We start from the raw sequence: 20,530 nt of genomic DNA on the forward strand, positions 1-20,530 counted from the left end.
AAGTTTGTAACACCCAAAAGACTCTATATACATATATCTATAATTTATATACATACATACATAATCAGCGAGATAATTGCTATGTTTTAGAGATATCGCTCTGAAAATTTTGCACACGTTCTTTTCACCCAAAGAAGTTGCTCGTCTGTCAGAACCGCCGTTATCGGTTCTTGTTGAAAAACTCTTTTTGTTTTAAAAACTATCTTCATGAAATTTAGATTATTGCCCAAGGAATTATTATTGAAGAAATTTCGCCGATAGGATTACTATAGCATAAAGCTGCTATACAAACTGAACAATCAAAATCAAGTTTTTGTATGAAAAATTTTTTTAGTTGACGAGATATCTACACGAAATTTAGCAGAGGTTATTATCAGCACTACATAAAAATTTACCAGATAGGACCACTATATAACAAAGACATTATGATATGTCAAAATGAAATTCTTGTATGGAAACTTCTGTATTTGTCAAGGGTATTCTTATAATGTTTTTTCTTATTCGAATTTGATGTTGAGTTTGCGTGTTGATAAAAACTAAATTTTTACAAACGGTAAAAGTTTGTATATGTATAATTATACCCTCGCAACATATTGTTACAAAGTATAATAGTTTTGTTCACCTAACGGTTGTTTGTATCACCTAAAACCGAGATAGATATGGAGTTATATACATGTTAGTATATATGAATGATCAGGATGACGAGACGATTTGAATTCCGAGTAAACTTGAGTAAAAATTGAGATATATTGATGAATCATGTTACATGTGCCATAACCAAATATTTATTTAAAGGGTTACATGGGGTTCACGGCTACAAATAAAATGTTTTTTGTATTGTCTTATTTAATTCTATAACACCTCTAGAAGTATGTCCTAAATTCTCAAGTTGATACCAGCAACAATTTTCGAGATACATCTTTGAAAAGTTGCGAACTCGAGGTCAGCTATATGGTCACTTAAAACTTTAAACGTTTTTCTTCTCGAAACTGTGTTTTCACAGTCGGTTGTCAAGACTTCTCGAAAACTACTCAACCGATCTTGATGAAATTTTATAGAGGTGTTTGAACAACTATTTAAAAAATAAATATCGAGCCAATTTGACCGCAATTTTCATTTTGTTGGAAAAAGGTCTGCCAAAATTCCACTTTAAACTTTTTTTCCTTCGTTCGAGTTTATGGTCTTAACTAAAACACATATATTTTTTTATCCATTTTAGATATTCCTGTCAGGAGTTATGCTGACAACGCGGACGCATCTTTTTTTCGAGTAGTCACCGGAAATGACCTTAAAATGGCGGAGTTTTAATTTTTTTTTTGAAAATCTTAAAATTATTCTTTAAATGTGTATCTTTAAAACAGGAAAAAGTTTGAATTAAATAAATAATTTTTTATATAGAAAAAAAGTTATTGGAAATAGGTCTTTTTTTTTACCCGACGAATCCCATGTAACCCCTTAAGATACATAATTGTGATTTGGTATAAGGGATCGCAGTTACAAGGGTAAGGTAGGTAAAGCAACCAAACTTGCAGAGAAAAAGTCATTTTAACATTTCTTCATACGCTGTGAAAATGAGTAAAATCAAATAATAACCACGCCCACTTCTTATATAACGGTTACGCTGAAAACTACGAAAAGTGAGATAACTCACTGAATACGAGTGATGCGCGACAAACATTAAATTTCACAACTAAGATGATGGGAAGAGCTTTATAGGAGCCGGTGTAAAAATTGGTCAACGGGCATGTCACGGCCACCCGTAGGCAAAATCTTATATCTTAGAAACTACTCGACCAATTTCAACCAAATTTGGTATGTGTGGTTACCCAGCCATTACTATTACACACTGTAAAAATGACAACAATCATGCCTACTTCTTATATAATACAACTTTAAATTCCATCAAACACCAATGAATATATCTGGAGAAAACCCCATAAATTGTCGAAATCGGGTTATTAGTTTTCAGGGACCCAGACACTAAATAACTGGACTGCAGCGCATTGAGCTGTGGGATAGATATAGTATGGAAATTTGTGGAGAATATTTTTGTGATGACAGCATGCCATTACGCCAAAAATTGGTAAAATCGGGTCAATACTTCCCTTAGCGCCTATATATCTAATATAAGTATTTTCTAACTTGCGGTTGACTTTATATTGTGATTGTAAATAATGGATATAATACTTCCTACCAATTAAAATATATACGAAAATCTTTTATATCCTTGAGTCAATATAAAATGTTCGGTTACAGCCGAATTTAGCGCTTCCTTACTTGTTTAAATTTTATTTTTGGCCAAATATAAAACTTTAAATTTTGTGTGAACATACATATGTATATGTATTTGAAGTATACGTATTTATAAATTATGAGCGTAATTCAGTCAGTTTTCCTCTGCGTGAATTGTGAAATAAGCCAGATGCAATCATGTGATATTTTAATGATTTTTTTTATGAAAATTGTACTTCCCACATTAAGTTTCGTTTTTATCGTGGCACAATCTGAGGAAGACTAAAAGTCAAGTAATTTCCTATTAATTGAGAATTTGATAAGGCACAACGGAAATAAAAAATAAATGTATAAGTTGAAGGAAAAACCATTGAACTTCGGAATGAATCTCTCCCTTCGAGTGCGCGGCGTAAGTCAGTGTTACATGGAATGCATGTATGTATGTATATGTGTCATAAATGCACATATGACCAATACGGTAATTTATGGCGCCTGTCAAACACACTCCACAATGCCACACAATGCCTTTTCAAATAAATGTGCAAGCATTTGGCTACTTAAAGTGCAAGTATTCGAACTTAACTGAACTTTAATGAAAAATCAACTTCGTCAAATTAAGCATAAACAAACCAAACAGATAGTGGAAAACATTATCTTACATTTACAACCCGATGCGAGCTTTGTGATAGTATTTTGAATTTTTTACGCTGTATAATTAAAAAAAAAAACATTAGTGTTGCGGTAGAATGAGGGGAAATACAAAAAAAAAATATATTTTTATGACCAAAAAGTTATAAAATATGAATTTACGACTTTTTTGTTGCACTTTAATGTGACTGCCATATGAAGTGCGCTTCATTTATGTAGCTGTTTTCGTTCGTTGTTTTTGTATTTTTTGGGTAAATTTTATCACTTTATTTAATTGCATTTTTGTTTGTATCACCGTTTGTTTGGTGCTGTCACAAAAATGTTTGGTTTGGCAGCCACAAAAAGCCAAATACGATGCACGGGAATGTATATACATATTATCATGCACAACAAGCGCACATGTATACACATACACATATATATTTACGTATCTTTGTATGTATGTATATTTGGTCTAGGCGACACTTTAAGCGGCGGCGTCAACCGCACTTAACGCACGCGCATTATCGCCTAATCTTTTAAGTTCCAATGCTTCGTATTTATATAAAAGTCAATCACCATTAACACATGCGTAAACTTTTGTGGCATGTGGCAGTTTCGCTACCCGTTTATCAGCACTATTATAACACGTTGTACAACAACAAGAAGAACGCATTGACATATGTGACACTTCTGTCTCCCAGTGTTTGGCAAGCAGCTCTATGGCTCTAAACGCCCTTCTCTACAGTCAGGCTTCATGTCATAAATAAACGCACAGGTATGTATGCAAACAAGACAAACACCACTCCATCTCCCATACTCGTATATTTTATTCTCATTCGAATTTTAAGCACCAACTGTCAACACATTTTTGCTTTGGCTCGCGCCAGTTGCGGCTCCGACTAAGTTTTCGCTTCATTTTATGGCTTAGCGTTTGCGAGGGTGCAACTAGCGTAAATAGTAAACACTTTGTTTTATTTAGCTGTGAATTTCTTTCAATTTCTATATTTTCTATCTCTCGGCAAGTGCTATTAGTAAGCTCTTTAAAAATATATATGACCTTGCGCAGTTATCAGAGGTTTGATTAGATTTCTTTATTGATTTGCAAAAACTGGCAAGTGGTTTCCTAGAATCAGCTGATAAAAAGTGTATAAAAATGTAGACGAGTGTAAATATATAATTCATATTTTACATATTTTTGTACATACTTATAAAAATGGTACTCATAGAGCAAATTAATTAATAAAATGTGAGAGTTTCGATGAACAACAAACAAAAAAATTCTCAAATTTGTTTTATTCATAGACAGAATTTTTTTTGCATTTTATTAAGGTATAAGCGTTCTCGGGCGCTCTGGAATGTTCGTGTAAAACTTCAAATGCGTTTTTCTCAAAACTATGTTTTTTGAATCGCTAATCATTGTACCTCGAAAACCGCTCGGTATATAGCTTTTTGAAAACATCAAAAGCTAGCGACAAACTAATCCAAGGATTTTCTTAATTTCGATTTTTTATAAACACTTAACTGTTGGTTTTTTCTTGAAGATCTGGGAAAAAATTTCCTTAGGTATCTGGAAAAAATGTTCCCATTTGGTTAAGTCCAAATAAAAACAGCTGCGAGCAGCTACTGGATTATTTACTTATAAATCGAGTTCTTTTGTTCGATTAATTTTAGATGAATTGTCAAGGATTAGTGACGATTAACCTTTTCGATTGGAACTGCATCAATAAAATCGGCCAGTACTTTTAAAATTATTAACTTTTTTTTCAAATTTCTGCAAAGACAAATCGAAACCTTATTTACTGATGATATGTTTTAACTTTTATAAAATAAAATAATTTACTGACAAACAAATTTTATAGAATTGTTTTTTTTTCATATCTCTGAGTACATCTCATATTTAAAAAAATATACGTATCGCACGAATATATCAGTTCCGATTTCGATTTCTTGCAAATTTTAACAATAATAATAGAAATACCCACCGATCGATATAAACTATAGAGATAAGGGTTAGTTTAGTTTAGACAATTGAGAACCCCGGAGACTAAAATCACTTTTCGACAGCTTTAAACAAGTAATTTATGAAACAATAAATCTCTATACTAACATGTATCGATGTTAATATTATCTTTATATAAAATTCTGGTCAATATATAAAATTAAGCGGTAAAATGAAATTGCAAACGAAACATGAACGATTAAGCATACTCCTCAGCTTATATCATATACTATATATATTATATATATTTAGCGACTAATCATCTAGCATTAAAATGTTGTAAAAGTGTTCGTGTTTGAAAACATCAACACACTAGCAGCCAACTCTATGTCATGCATGTGGACCCTGCAATCGGACAATCTCCAATGGGCAGAAATATGTACTAACTAAAAGTCAGCAAAGGGTCTAAGAGTGTGTGGCAGCTAAGCAATTAACACCCTACCACACCAGAGTCATATTTTAGGTTCCAAGCGCCGCGATTAGGCCCGTGTTCATGCCTCCTACTTATATAGATATGTGCCATATATAGTTATACACCATATATGTATGATGGTGTATATTCTAACTATAATTTCACGTGTTGTTATTTATGCGTTGTTTGCATGTTGGGGAGCAATTGTCAAGAGTGCTTGGAACAATATATTGTTCCTAATATTTTGTAGCGGGTGCCTACCGGGTGAATGGGTTCGTAATATGTGCATGGCGTTTCTACGTATGTATGAGGGGCGTAGGCCGTAAATGTTTTACGATATAATTGCCATTTTAGTAGCGCTTTCCTTTGCATGCACTTTTTTATTTATATTTTCCATTGTAGTTTTAATCATTTTCAACAACTATTTATGGCGCTAGAAAATGGATGTAAAAAGTGAATAAACTGGAACAATGGCTTGTGGGCGTAATGCTCATTACCAAGCAGGAGGGGATTGTGTTGAATGCTTTGCAGGTGTTTTGATAGTAAATGGCGTACCAAAAAAGGGCGTGGATACACCCGATGGTGTCCGTGCCATTATAAGCTCCATTATGATTTCATTTCGACTCTTCTAATCAGTGTATAAACCGCAAAATTAATTTTTATTAAATATATATATTATTTACTTCAGCATGAAGTAGTTGGAATGATTTGTAAGGAAGTTTACTAATATGATAATGATTTATTCAGCCCAAATCGGTATCAACTTAATACTCTATACTTCCGATTTCGCACACACTTACATATCTCTAGTTCTGTGTCTAGTTCCATGCACTGTCTTAACACAATTTGAAAAACAGAAGTCAATTGAATACCGAAAAATAAACACATGAACCTAACTCAGTACTGCCGAATCGAGATTGAATACATTGATTTAATTTAATTAGCTACTGGCGATACAACAACAGCGCTAGAAACACTTTAGTCGAGTAGACTAGGCAAGGAAGCGGAGCAGCATTGGTTTTTATTTGATTTAATTTTGTTTTTGTTGTTGGTTGTTCGGATTGAAATCGAAATTAATGCGCAGAGTTGAGTGACCTCCCACTAATAAAATTGACTGGTACCACTACGGAGTCGCTGATAAAAATTTTATTACCATGACTATCGGCAAAGTTCACACATCAATAGTTGTATGGTTTGCAAGACATAATGCCATGTCAGTTGTGGAGTTTGGAATGAATTCCACAAGTTGCTTTCTGGAATACATAAGGCACCTTCAGATTAATCAAACTCTTTTTAGGTATTACGAACCTCAGCTTTTTTCAGTTGAAGCTTGATTGGTGTTGCCAACCTAGAAAGTGAATATTTGACAGATTATTTAACAGCTGAAAGTTTTTAAACGAAAAATTAAAATGATTCAATTCAGTTGTAATTTGTTGTTATTATAGTCAACCCCACCGGCACAGAATTGATCCACAATACCACTAAAAAGTTTAAGTTTGACAACATTTCAACTGAAACATTTTTTTGGCGGTTTGAGTTGATATCGATAGTAACGGGTTTTAAAACTTCAACCAAAATACAGTTGAGTTGAAACTCCAAATAGGGACTATAGTTCCTTTAAATAGAATAAAAACACTTAATTATAAAGACTACGGCAATCATAAACATGTTATATAATTGTTCGTCTAGCTAGGCAACAGATAACTAGAATAACGGTTACATATGTTATGCCTTGTTTGTAAATTTGTATATTGTAACTGTAATAGCAGATTAAATATTTATAATATTATAAGCAATATTATTATACTCTGGCCAAACATTTTTGTAACATTTTTCAATATTCCAGCATAGTCAACGCTTTTGCTCACCGACCGTAACCTCTTTCACGTAAATTTCAGCTCAACAATCAGCTATTACTCAGTCCATATTTGCCTAACGCTAACAAAACAATTAATTATTCGATTTTTAATTTGTATTTAATGTCCAACAAGTTTTTGTCGACTTGCAAAGAACTTAAAATTTAATGTAATTAGCACTAATTATAGGCATTGACTGATAAAAAAATATTTAATCAAAACCGATGGTATGGAAGAAGTAATCAAAAGCATTCAATTAGTGCGGGGATTTGGGAATTAAGTTTCATTAACTGTACAAAAACGAAAAATTAGAAACAAATCAAACAACCGACCAAACCATTTAAATTCAGTTACAGATAACTAAAAACACTGAATAATTAATATATATGTAAATATGAATATTTAATAATATTTAAATAGGAATACGAAAAAAACATTTACTTCGGCTGGACCAGAGCTATAATACCCTTCACAGGTGTATTTTTACCTGTATTTATTCAGAGCTTGTAGCGTGGTTTGAATAATAATCCAAGCGATATTTCATGGAAAAATCTTGTCAATTAAAAAAATGTTCCATATAAGGATGATCTTGACTGGTCAGTTTGTATGACAGCTATATCCTCTAGTTATCCGATCTTAACAAAAATTTCGGCGTTAACGATAAATGAGCAGCTTCTTGGAGAGAAAAGGACATGTGCAATTTTAAATCGATATCTCAAAAACATGACTAAATCAACTCAGTTCGTCACGCTGTTTATATGTGATATAAATATATTTTATGGGGTTTACGACGTTTCTTTTCGGGTGTAACAAACATCATGCCAAACTTAATATACTCTGTTAAGGGTATAAAAATACTTTGAGCTTATTCAAATATATATATTTACAACTTAGTTGGAATAGATTTTTTTGTACATATTCAAATGCATAGAGATATATTTTTTTTACAGAATAAATATACATATAATATTTTTTATCTTTATTCTTCCTGAACAAAATATGTGGTCGTAGGATTGCCATTGTCTGTGAAGAGTTGGCCCTCATTTTAGAAAACATGTTTTGGACTTTTGGTATATGAAATCGAATTCAAGTACAATGTAATAGAAGAAGAGAAGATAAGAATTAACTCTAACCTATACACCAAGGTGGTGCCCTCTTCTTGACTCTTGAATTCACCTAATGAAATATTTAATTTCTTCATTCTAATTAAAAATAAAATGCAATAAGAAATATTTTAATTAAGAAACCTGAAAAAAGTCACAGGAATATTTTCAAAAATTAAGTTTTATTAAAGTTGGACCGGTACGTGAATCTTATGGCGAATTCCGTTTTGTGTATGTAGGTATGCAAATGAGAATTACATATGTACATTTATTCATGTCCCTACTCTCCCTATACTCATATGTAGCTCTTTTGTGGGCTTTGCATTCTGTTTGAAGTAGCGCGTGCAATAATTTTTACCTTTTCAATAAAAATTTCCCAAATTTGCATTTTACAGCTCTGCATAGGCCTCTTGTGCTCCAATTATTAAAATCGCTTAAATGTAACTACATACACATATACACCTGTGGCAACTGTTATAGGTACGATATACCCTCTTGAACCTAATATACGAGTATATGTGAAAAGGTCGAATTTATTCGTAAATAACTAAATGTGGAGTTAAGTTTAAATGAACTCGGATTACGAATATTTTAAAACAGCAAACAAAGAAGTATGAACTTCGGAATGAAACAAAAATAACCTTAATGGAAGGTTTTTTTATAAACTTTGAAAATCTTTTCCACTACACCTTTGACTCAGCATCCAAGTGTAAAGGAATCGGGTCGCTTAAATCACATGCTAACGGTGAATCCTGCCAAAAGTTTGAGTTTATTTAAATATAACTACGTAGCTGCTTCCAGCTCCTGTTGTCAGAATATCCTTTATCGCGGTACAGTGAGCATTTGGTGTATCCTTTATTGCGTTGTGATTATTCTTTGTTAATAAATTATGACAGGCATTAAAAGCTGCGCGTTTTGGCATGTGTGTGAGCAAATGTGTACGCTCGCCATCATATCCAGGCCCACATTCCGCACTCACGCAACGTACACATCACATTTCTCAGCTGTCACTGGCATTGTATTGTCATTACCGCGACCAACTTTTGTTTGCACCTTTTTTCTTCTTTTCAATACGCCGTTTTCCCCTTTGTTAATTGGTTTTTTTTTGGTTTATCTTTTTTTTTCTCTTTTTGTTGTATTCATGGCGTTTGTTGTTGCTGCGGTAATTTTTCTCTGCTGACAATTCGTGTTGCGCTGGCAATTAAGTTGATTTAATCATCATCATACCTACGAAGGAGCGGCCGTAAAGCGGAGCGTATGGAACGTGTTGCTGATTTAAGTGTGAGAGCAGGCCTTGCTCACATTATCCTTTTATCCGCGCTTGTGATGGACAGCACAGAGCCTATGCGTACTTTAAATACTCGTTTGTGTGCGTGGATTTATTGCTGCGCAGTAGGGAAGCGGCCCAACCCTGTTGTGTGGCATGCAACAGTCGTACATACATATAGTTGGACTTATATGCTAATACATACATATGAATATTTATATGTTTTAAGTGTGCGCAACGGTATTTCACGGTGAAGGTGTTATCTCTTTATCGCTTTGTTGGAATATATGAACATATATGCTGCGTGTTTGTGTCATTTATTTGCGCTTATCTAGATATATGCGTGCCTGCGTAATTTTTTCAACGCTCTATTATACCTAACTGCGGGTGGGCGCAGTCACTTACACGCACACAAAAAGGTGGCTATGCCGTTGTAATTATATAGCATAAATTTATGAATATCAAGCCTACTTTACGGGGTCAAGCCGTAAAAGTAACAAGCATTCAACTCTATTACTACGCGTGCTGTGTGCATGCTTTTTGGTGAATGGAGGATTGTTTCAGGTGTCATCTACTCTTTAATTACCATACATCCATCAAGCATAGATGCATCACTTGTTCAGTCAGGGCAGCCGAAACCATTACCACCTTAGTCCATAGTCGCGTTAAATGTTTTGTGGTGCTTCCTTCCTGCATTGTGTGTGAAAAGGATAATTAATTAAAAATAAAAAATGTCCATGACACCGGAAAAATCACAAAATCGTTCGTAATTAACGCATTAACGCATAAATATATTATATATGTATGTATATAAATGTGCGACAATCGCGATGTGGATAATTGAAAAATAAAAATTAATGTTGTAAATCAATTGAAGTGATAGCAAACACGGGTTCATTAAAAATGCTGTCAATTCGTTAAATATTTTATTTAAATATGCAATTTAAACGAACTTATTGACTTTGCCGATTGGCGAGCGGCAGAGTTTCGGTAATACGGTAAATGTGTGCATTAATTCTAGTAATTGGCGTTGCCAATAGCATCGTATTTCGCATTATTTCGTTTTAAATATTCTTTTTCAAAGCCACTTTAAAATTTTAAATGCACATTTGGAAATAATTTGTTGAAATTTAATGAACTGAAAGCATATGTACCAGTTAACGATATAGACTACTGTGATTAAAATGCAAAGTGAATTGGTTTACTAAATGTAAATTCTTTATTAATACTTTCAAATCACCCTTCAACGTCTGATACCGCGCATTTTGCCAACGCTTTTTCCAGCACTTGCAACAGTCGGAATAGTATTTTTCCGGTATAGCCTTCAAGAACTAATTCTATTCGGTTTTTTCGGTAAGTGTTTTGAATAACCTGAAGTCAAAAGCAGCCAAAATAGGCGAATGCGGTGGTTGCGGATCGATTTGAGTCGGGTCTTTGGGAAAAAAGTAGCGAAGAACCCATGCAGTATGGCAGGGTGCATTATATAATAGTTATGAAGGAACCAAGAGTTGTTCGCACATAATTCAGACCGTTTCATAGCACACCACACCGCGATAACCACCCCACCTTACTTTTTGAACACAGTAGTAAGTATAAAGAGCACCGATTTTATATTTTTTCTACGACTTAAGCGCGTTACAATTCTGCCTACTTCAGAAACCATTCTACGTTTAAGTAGCAAGTACCAAATATATTTAAATATTTGAACCGGACTAACAAAAACTAAACTAAATTCGCAAGTATTTTAATTCAAATCTTTATTATCGCCTTCAAATAGACTCCAGAACCGATACAAGCATGTCTACGCTTCAGCCAATTTGCCATAAACTTGTTATAAAAGCCGTAAGCCAGCGAACTTTGAATTTTTAAGTTTCGGCTTATTTATGAAGCGCCATTCGCTGGATTAGTGGACAGTTTCAAAGTCATATTCATAAACCCACGTCTCATTAAACAACATGTGTCATCTCTGAGGCCAACCTGACGTTTAGCAAACACTTTTTCTTTAATTTTTAATCGTCATTAATAAAGTTTTCGATGACTTCACGACCTTAACTAAAAACTTTGTGCCACTCAAATAATTGTGTTCGTAAAAAAGTAGACTCCTCAAACATTTCTGCAACAGTTTCAACGATTCCACAGATGTGATACAATTGGAAACTCAAAATTTCAAGCAAACTCGTGCAATTTTTTTTCACGGTAAAAATCGCCAAACTAATTAACATATGGAGTTCAAACTTGACGCGAACATAATAAAGGTTGTACCAATCTAGGAAACTTTTTTCTTATCGATTCGGTTTGCACAAGCACTGTTCCATTTTTGGGTAAAATTTGATGATTTATCTTATAAAATATAATTTTCAACCATTTAAACTATAAAATTTTGGTCTGTCCTCATGAAGTCGATATAGGATCACAATAGCATTAACTGCCTTATAAACTGAACGATTGAAATCATGTCTTTGTAAGAAAACGTTTTTATTTTACAAGACATCTTCACGAAATTTGGCAGGGTTTCTTGCCTAAAGCAGCGATACAATCTCCAAAGAAATTTTTTAGATCCAACCACTATAATATATAACTGAACGTTCCAAACCAAGTTCTTGTATGAAATCTTTTGTATTTGTGATGTGAAGATATTATTGCTTCGGTGCAACCGAAGTTGACGGTTTTTCTTATTTTATTTGTATTTCTTGTCCTACATTTATATTTACTTTAAATTTCCGTAGTTCGAATTCCTCCATCACAATTGTCATATTTAGTATTTGTCTTCTATTTCTAAAATAGTTTAAAATTTCTTGTTTGCTGTTATTCGGCTGGCTAAAGAATTTTAAAGCTTGCACATGACAGTTTAGTTACTTTACCCAATGAATATTCACATCACATTTGTTCATATATGAGCAAGAAGAAAGCACCTATGTAAATACATATGTATATTGTGGAATGTAAAAATATCAGAAAATTAAATAAAAGACACTGGTGATAACTCGCTAAAGTAATGTTAAATTGTTATTTAATTTAACTGGAGAAATGTCTTCTGTGCCATTTAACAGTTCAGACGCCAGAAAAGGAGCACATACAATATGGGTCTGACTCGCATTGTTGTTTGGGATATTGTGACTACGGACGAATATTTGCATGAAAATTAAAATTTACTAAAGAGACATTTTTCTATCAGTTGAGAGTGTAAAATGACGAACAGACTCAAGCAAATGAAAGGTAAACCAAAGCAATGAGTTTGGAAGATGAAAAATGTTACACAGTGACAGCTGACAAATCGAACTTTTTTATTTTTTTCGCTTTATTAAGCTCGTAGCTGGCGAAGTCACCGAGGAGACGGTCGTAGCAAAAAAGTGGTTGGCTACACATTAAGCATACAAAGATTATTTGACACTTACAAAAAAACACAACACAGCAACGGCAAACACACCTGGTGAGGTGGAGTATACCAGATAAGATATGCAAAAATTGGAAAAAAAGTGACTAACTGTGCGCACATATCGCTTACATGCCAGCGCTCTCGGTGTATGTGCTGGTTGTGGTTGAAAGCGAAACGATAAAATGCTGTAATTGTTGTTAACAACAGAGTACCATAGATAAACATATGTATGAATATTTAGTTGTGTATTTATGTAAATTTGCGAGCGTTAGAGCAAATTTTAGCACTTCTGCGGCCAGTGTGGCATACCGATCGCGTCAACCTGTTTCGCTGCTTTTCACCTTATCTATCATTAGTCACACTTCGCTAAGTCGCGTCAGCAAGTTCACGGTCACCTAAATGAAAAGCAGTGGTAAGATATTCGTCATTACAACAGAATCGCTGACTCTTGACTGTATTGTACACTGCAAATTTAATGGTTTTTTGTAGATACATGTATATACGAGTATGATGCACTTGTGCATGTCCGCAAACACGTTCACAGCATTGATAATAGTGAGTGAGTAGTATCAGGTAGTTGCGAAATAGTTAGTTTTATTTACTTTTCCATATTTACCTTCGATTCACAAAGCAGCTGCTGCAGGTAATACCATTTGTATATTTTTACACTTGTTTGTGTACACCAAGTATCTGGCTAATTAACATATTTCTTAAAAAATAAAAAAAATCGATATTAGGGGTTACATGGGTTTCCTAGAACGAAATAAAGATCCATTTTCAGAAAAAAAAATTTCATATAAAAATTTAAATATTTAAGTAAATTTTTTTCTTATTCACGTTGGCAACAGAACTTTTACAGGCTTATCAAAAATAAAAAGAAAAAAATACGTGTTTTTATTAAGACTATAAACTAGATATTCAACGACGGAAAAACAAAACAAGTGAAAATTTTATTTTTGGCAGACGTTTTTACAAAAATAAATGAGTATTTTGGTGAAAATTTCTTGACATTTTTTTTAATAGTTGTAATTAGACAAAAATCAAAATCCTTCGTTCAAGGCCTTCTAAATTATATCTTAAAGACCTGTATAAAATCCGTTGATTATATTTCGAATGTTTGAACAGTTCGTGAGAAATCTTGACAACCGACTTTAAAAACACAAAGAAAAACGCGTTTAAAGTTTTAAGTGACTATATATGTAGCTGACCTCGAGCGCGAACTTTTCAAGGCTGTATCTCCAAATCTATTACTCGGTTCAACTTGAAAATTTAGGACTATATAAGAATAGAATTATAGAATTAAATAAGACAATAAAAAAAAATTATTTATTTATTAAGCCGTGAAATCCAAGTAAGGGTAGCTCTTGTCAAGATGGATGGTTGTAAACTCCAAGGCTTATGTAGATTATAATAGAAACTCACATTTACGTGCGGTTTTAAAATCGATTCAAGTGAAAAATGTGGAAGCAAGTATTGGTATTTATTTTTAGGTTATGATTGTTAACTAAATTGATTAGCAATATCATTAAAAATGCTTAATCAAATAAAGAAGTAATAAAATGCTCTTTAAAAATGTAAATTGTTTTATATGCCAAGTTTTTTTTAAATATTACTGATAGTATCAAAGGTTATTTTAACACGAACCGAAATCAAGACTTTTCATATTGAGATCTCAAAAACTAAGGGGCTAGTTCGCGCATATACTGAGTTAATGTAAATAAATCATCAATATTTAAGTTAGGTGGGGTTTGTGAATTTCTTCTTACTTTTCTAGATATCACTTGATTAATGATGCGAATAAACAGCTGATTGCTCTGATCTCGAAAAAATGTTTACTTATTCTGTACTTCATTGACAAATGTTAGTAGTAAAGCAGTACCTAACCTTACAATTTGTTGCAGTTTTCAGTGGAGATTGATAGAGTAAGTGTCTTTGCAGTAAAAAGAAAATGTTCTGTTCAATCTCATATTGAGTGTTTTCAAAATTTAAAAAACACTTTTTTGTACTTTTACACTTATACATTCGTTTTAGAAACTTAAAACATATAAACATACATATACATAGAGTTATGTTGGTTTCTCAAATATGTGGATGCCATATGTAGGAGATAAATACTCTGTAAATAAAAATTCGCATGAGTAGGTTCATCAAACAAAGCAAAATCAAATAGCCAATGGGAATGAACATAAATTACCACTTAGTAAACGTACTTAGGACAGAGCGAACAAAAAATGTAGAACAAATCAAACAAAACAAGAACAAACGTTAACTTCGGTTTCACCGATGATTTTATACCGTTCACAAATAAAAAGTTTCCACACAAGACTTTGAGTTTGATCGTTCAGTTTGTATGGCAGCTATACGCTATAGTAGTCCGATATCGGCGGTTCCGACAAATGAGCAGCTTCTTGGTGAGTAAAAAACGACTTTGTATAGTCTCCGACAGTTCCTTTTGCGTGTTAGAAATTACGTGGCTTACTTAATATACTCTGTCCAGGGTATAAAGAATCCACATTTGAAGCAGTTATGTACATTGACGGCCCAGTTGGATAATACTTACATGTAAGTCACCCTGTGTATAAGTATGTATGCATCTATATTGCAAATAAAAATTGGGTGATCAAACAACCAGCCCGCTTTTGTTGACTTGGCCGAAATGTGCAGAAATCGGAATATTTGGGTTGTTGTTAAATGTCTTCCCCAAAACAACAAAGCAATGACAATGCCAACAAACAGCAAAAAGAATAATAATTGTCCGAGAAATGTGTATGTGTGGCGAGGAATAAAGTAACAATAAAATCACATGGTAGTTACTATTTAAGATGGCAGTTAAGTCTTCGATTAATTTATCGCCCTGCAAATTCAACCCTAAAGCTCACTCCTTTCACAAAACAACGCCTACCAACAGACACCGCTATGCTTTGTTTGGGTTTCTAGTAAATACAAATACACATATACATATACCATATTTACCGCAAGCAACAAGAAGTATTAGCTTCAAGGAAAATTGTAAGAAATCACTAAATATGTATGCATCCGTTACTAACACCGTTATACAAAAGTTTGTGCTTATAGAGGCAACGCAACACACTCGGACACTCGCTACCAGCTCCACCCCCAGCATGACAAATGCGCCCCAAGTCAAGAATGACAGCTCCAAAGCAATAAATTGTGCTGCAGAGGTCTCTTCTTTTCACAATACTCGCACATCTCACAATCACTACTACAACCATACTAGATGTGGGCTGGTAGTGACGTGCCAATACCACCAACTACACGGTTGCTCTAGGCTCGATTAAAATTTCTTCTGCTGAGCAGGCGGAAATGGCTGTCAGAGCGGTCAGGACAAACCAAATAACGAAGTCTAAAAATTTAAGATACGGCTAAGATACAGTTAACTGGAGGGAGTTGTGAGTTTGGTCAATGGAGTGGCGAAGGGATTTTCGCTGACACAGGCAGGAAAGGCTGCCGAAGGTGCCTGTAAAAGAAAGTAGGAAGTGCAGATTGTGGTTTTGCCTTTTATGTTCACTGCTCTATGTTTTAGCACAAAAATCGAGTGTTAATTTTGGGCAAGGTGTTAGATAACACAATGTTGTTTGTTTTGGTTTACGATATGCTTTGCTGTTCTTTTATTTTGCAGTGTGTTGTAATGTTTTGATTTATTTACCATTTATTTTTCACAGTGTGTGCTAGTTCACTTCCTTATTATTCATGAGATTGCGGGAAAACGCGATTTTTCTTTTTAGGTTTTGTTTAACTTTACTTCGTTTTCTTTTCAACTTCATTAAGGGTCAGGTATAAGTATTTGCAAAGGAAGAATACAATGGAATAACTAAGACTTATGAAATTAAGTTTCTAAATTACTCAAGTTTGTAAGGTACTCCATATTGAAACTGTGAAAGCCTTTACTTGCTTATAGTTCGAATTCAGTATCGAGAACTCAACAAGCCTGAGTATCGAAGATAGAATACAAGCCGCCAATAGGTCAAACACGCCTCTAATGAAAGAGTTCAAATCAAAGTTACTCAATAGGCTATGTAAACTGGCCCTCTAAAAACCCATCATTCGACCAGTATTGTGCTACGGAGCAGAATCATGGACTCTAATCGAGGAGGCGAAAACCAAACTGCAAATCTTTGAAAGAAAATCCTAAAAAAAATCTTTGGAACCATGAGCTAGAAGTTGTTATACGCTTTATCAAAGCGCATCGACTAAGATGGCTCGGCCATGTAATGAGAATGGAAAACAAGAGAGCGCAGAAGAAAAGAGGTCACCGCAATCAAGATGGATTGACGAACTCGAGAAAGACATGAAGAAGCTTGACATACAAAATTTTAAAGAAACTGCCAATGACCGAGATGTCTGGAGGGCACATGTACAGACGGCCAAAGCTCACAAGGAGCTGTAACGCCATACGATGATGATAAAGTTATTTAATTTAACATATTTTATATAATAAGTTATGCTTTACTTTATTTAATGTCATCACCTTGCATATTATGCAATATTTTTAATTAAGCAAATAAAATAATAATTTCTAAGAAAAATAATTATACGAATATTGACATCTAAACACTGACCTTTTGTGCCTTGCAAGTGACGCTGATGGATTGCACCTCATGTCCGGGATGTTGTTTCTCTGCTATGCATTGTGGGCAGGCGGGCATTTTGCACACAAAGCAGTACATCGATAATGTATCTCCGTGTTCACCGCACACAGACTCTCTCTGCGATGCTGCATTACGCGGTTTCACCAAATTGTGTTTGGCCAGCGGGCCACGTGCTGGATGGCATAGCTCCCGACATGCATCGCAGTAGCGTATTTCGCATTGCTCACATACAATCGATGCGACCTTTGGATCTGTCTCGCACATTTGACAGCGTAGCGCCTCGCGTGCACAAAAACGATCAACAATTGATTCCATGGTACGATAGGCTAGTAAATTGCGCACCCCACCCTCATCAAAGAACACCAGCTTCCGACAGAGTGGGCAAGTTAAGTAAAAAGCAGCACCTGGTGGCGCAGCAGCAGCACCCTGCAGCAAACCTTGTAACTGTGCAGTGCCAGCGTATGAAACCGGACGTGATGTGTTCGAACAGCAAACCACCCCAGAGTCGGCCTCACTCAAAATGCTCACCTTATCTGCTTGATCCTGATCGGATGTAACACTTTCGCTACCTGTAGCCGAGCTGGCGGTGCTAGCGGCTGAACTATTCGATGAGTGACGTGTCGATGGTGGATGTGAAGGTGGCGCTACTGGGGCGCTAATGCCAGCATGCGAGTGTACCGTTGCTGTTGTGGTTATGCTATTACCATGAGCTGTCGCGCCGCCATGCAATGGATGGGAGTGTATTAGACAGCCGCCGTTGATATTGCCGTTCGAGACGTGGCCAACACTTGCGTTGGCGGCAGCCAAGGCCGCAGCGGGTGTGTACGCAGTCTGTATGTCAAGTGCACAGCCCAAGCAGAGGGCGTGGAAACAGGGCAACAGCACCGGATTTGCGAAAAGTTGTTTGCATGTCGGGCAGCGTAGTTCCTCCTCCATGCTAGCGTTGTGATGTGACTGATTTCACTGTTAGTATCGGAGTTTACAATTTCAAAGTTGTGAACTTAATACATTTTCCAATTCACTATTCACACTCAATACATTTTGCAATTCACCATTTACACTCTCACTTCCGCTGAACTCTGAAGCACACGTCCGCTTGTTTATGATTTCTTTTCAGTTTGTTTGTTGCTCTATGGTATATTTTATTTCCAAAATATTTTTGAAATATTTTAATACAATTTTTTTCGAGCGCACTTTATATTAATATATTTTTATATAGTACGATAATTTTATATATTAGATTATATTTATGTTACACATGAAAGTACACTTCTTTATAGCCATTTATTTTCACCTGCAGCTATTTTATGTTTCAAAAAATCTATGTTTACATTCCATGCACGAAGTTTTTTTGTTTTCTAATTTATTTTCTGTATTTTGCTCAGGTTTCTATTTGTAATTTTTATTTTATTTATTTATTTTTTATTATAACAAATTCACTTTTTCTTTTTGCATCCGATATAAATTTATGTCGGTATTTTTGATTTCAGTTTGCACCATGCCATAAACGAGTATTATTGACAATCCTGTTGGAGGTAGTAAACAAATTTTACTGAAAAATTTAGTAATTTAAAATTATATGTGAACATTTGTAGAAAAATAAGTTTTAAATATATCAACATAGTTATACATCAGCAATTTTTTTATAGTAATTGATTTATTTGCATTGAAAAACTCATTTTCACATTAAAACTTTCGCAATTTATTAAGAAAAAACATGATATTTGAGCCCTTTAACGAACACGACTGTATTGGTATATATATTTTAGGGTTCTAGGTTCAGAATTATTATTATTATTTATTTATTTATTTTTCTGTATGAAAATTTTTATTTCATGTAATCCTTTCAAATAATATATAATATTAGCCCACCATTTATAATCGTCTCAAAAAATCCGCGCTTAAATTACGATATTTCTTTTTGCGGACAAATTTATTCTTTACTCTTCTATTTTCAATCAAAACACATAATCATCAATATTTACACCAGCTGTGGAGCACCCACTTATGATCGACATTAAAGAATAAACACAAACACCGGTTATCAGACAAAAGCGCACATCAGCGTGAATTTTCAAACTTTGCAACGTCAATCTCTAAGTGCAACAACACTTCCTGTTTCCTATTCTTTCTGCTTCACATTTCACACTTTGCCACAGCGGCGCAACACATGCTAATCCGCACCCCAAACTCTTCCACCTGCTCGTAGGAGGCACGGAACAGTGTTTGCCGTTATGATTTGCGGCAAATTGAAAAACTCACTATAGCACAACTTAAACAATAACACAAACAAAATAACGCTATCTCTATATTTTCTGAACATGTAGATATGTATATTTGGCCATAAAATCCGCTGCCTTTTCCATTAGATTAAAATATTTTGCACTTAGCGTAATCAAGGAAATGATTTTCAATCAACGTTTTCTCAGCACTATCTCACAAGCGTCGCTCACCTTGACAGCCAACACTTTTCCAATTTCCGTTCACTACGCAAAAATATATTTTTTTAACCTCTTTAACTTTTTAGTTTACATTCTCTTCTTCATCAAATGTTTTTTTTTTTGTTTTTCAAACATCCCTCATTTAACGTTTAATCAGCAATTTATTCACACTTTTCATTCAATTCACCGTGAAGAAAATCCAATCAACAAAATTCTAGCAACCGTACGCACGTCTTTCACTCGCGATGTCTAGCCAACAACAAGATAACTGAATTTGGCCGTTCTGGCGATAAACCAATACAGCAACGCTACGAACATATCGCAGCATGTTCGCTGCTGTGGAACGTGTTGAGCGAACGTCCAACTTGTTTGCAGCAGCACTTTCATGGTGGATTGCAACAGTGCTTCGAACATTGAACCTGCAACTGTTTATTTTAACTGAAATATTTGAATTTTTGAATAGGGTTCCCAAATTTTTGTAGTGTACTACTTCGCTGTAGAATCTAATGGCACAGTGTATTTTTTATTGAATTGAATAAAAAAGTTGCTTGCTGTATATAAGGCATCGATACAATATCCAATAGTGATCGGAGACAATCTCCAC

General features: G+C 34.4%; 1 protein-coding gene across 4 annotated transcripts in view; it reads right to left on the minus strand.

The window, feature by feature from the left end:
- Trim9 (E3 ubiquitin-protein ligase Trim9) overlaps nucleotides 1-20,172 on the minus strand; it is a 195,237-nt gene extending 175,065 nt beyond the window's left edge. For 2 of the 4 annotated variants that reach the window (XM_070106242.1, XM_036366684.2), the window contains exons 1-2: nucleotides 19,939-20,172; nucleotides 17,456-19,011 (exon numbers count right to left, since the gene is read on the minus strand). In XM_070106242.1, coding sequence (XP_069962343.1) covers nucleotides 17,456-18,421 — 966 coding nt within the window. In that variant the 5' untranslated portion in view covers nucleotides 18,422-19,011; nucleotides 19,939-20,172. Of the gene's footprint in view, nucleotides 1-17,455; nucleotides 19,038-19,938 lie in introns of all 4 variants that reach the window. The other 2 variants (XM_070106241.1, XM_036366685.2) reach the window with 2 other exon arrangements.
- Nucleotides 20,173-20,530: the final 358 nt, after the last annotated feature.

Source organism: Bactrocera oleae, chromosome 3 (assembly GCF_042242935.1).
Source record: "Bactrocera oleae isolate idBacOlea1 chromosome 3, idBacOlea1, whole genome shotgun sequence".
Taxonomy (NCBI): domain Eukaryota; kingdom Metazoa; phylum Arthropoda; class Insecta; order Diptera; family Tephritidae; genus Bactrocera; species Bactrocera oleae.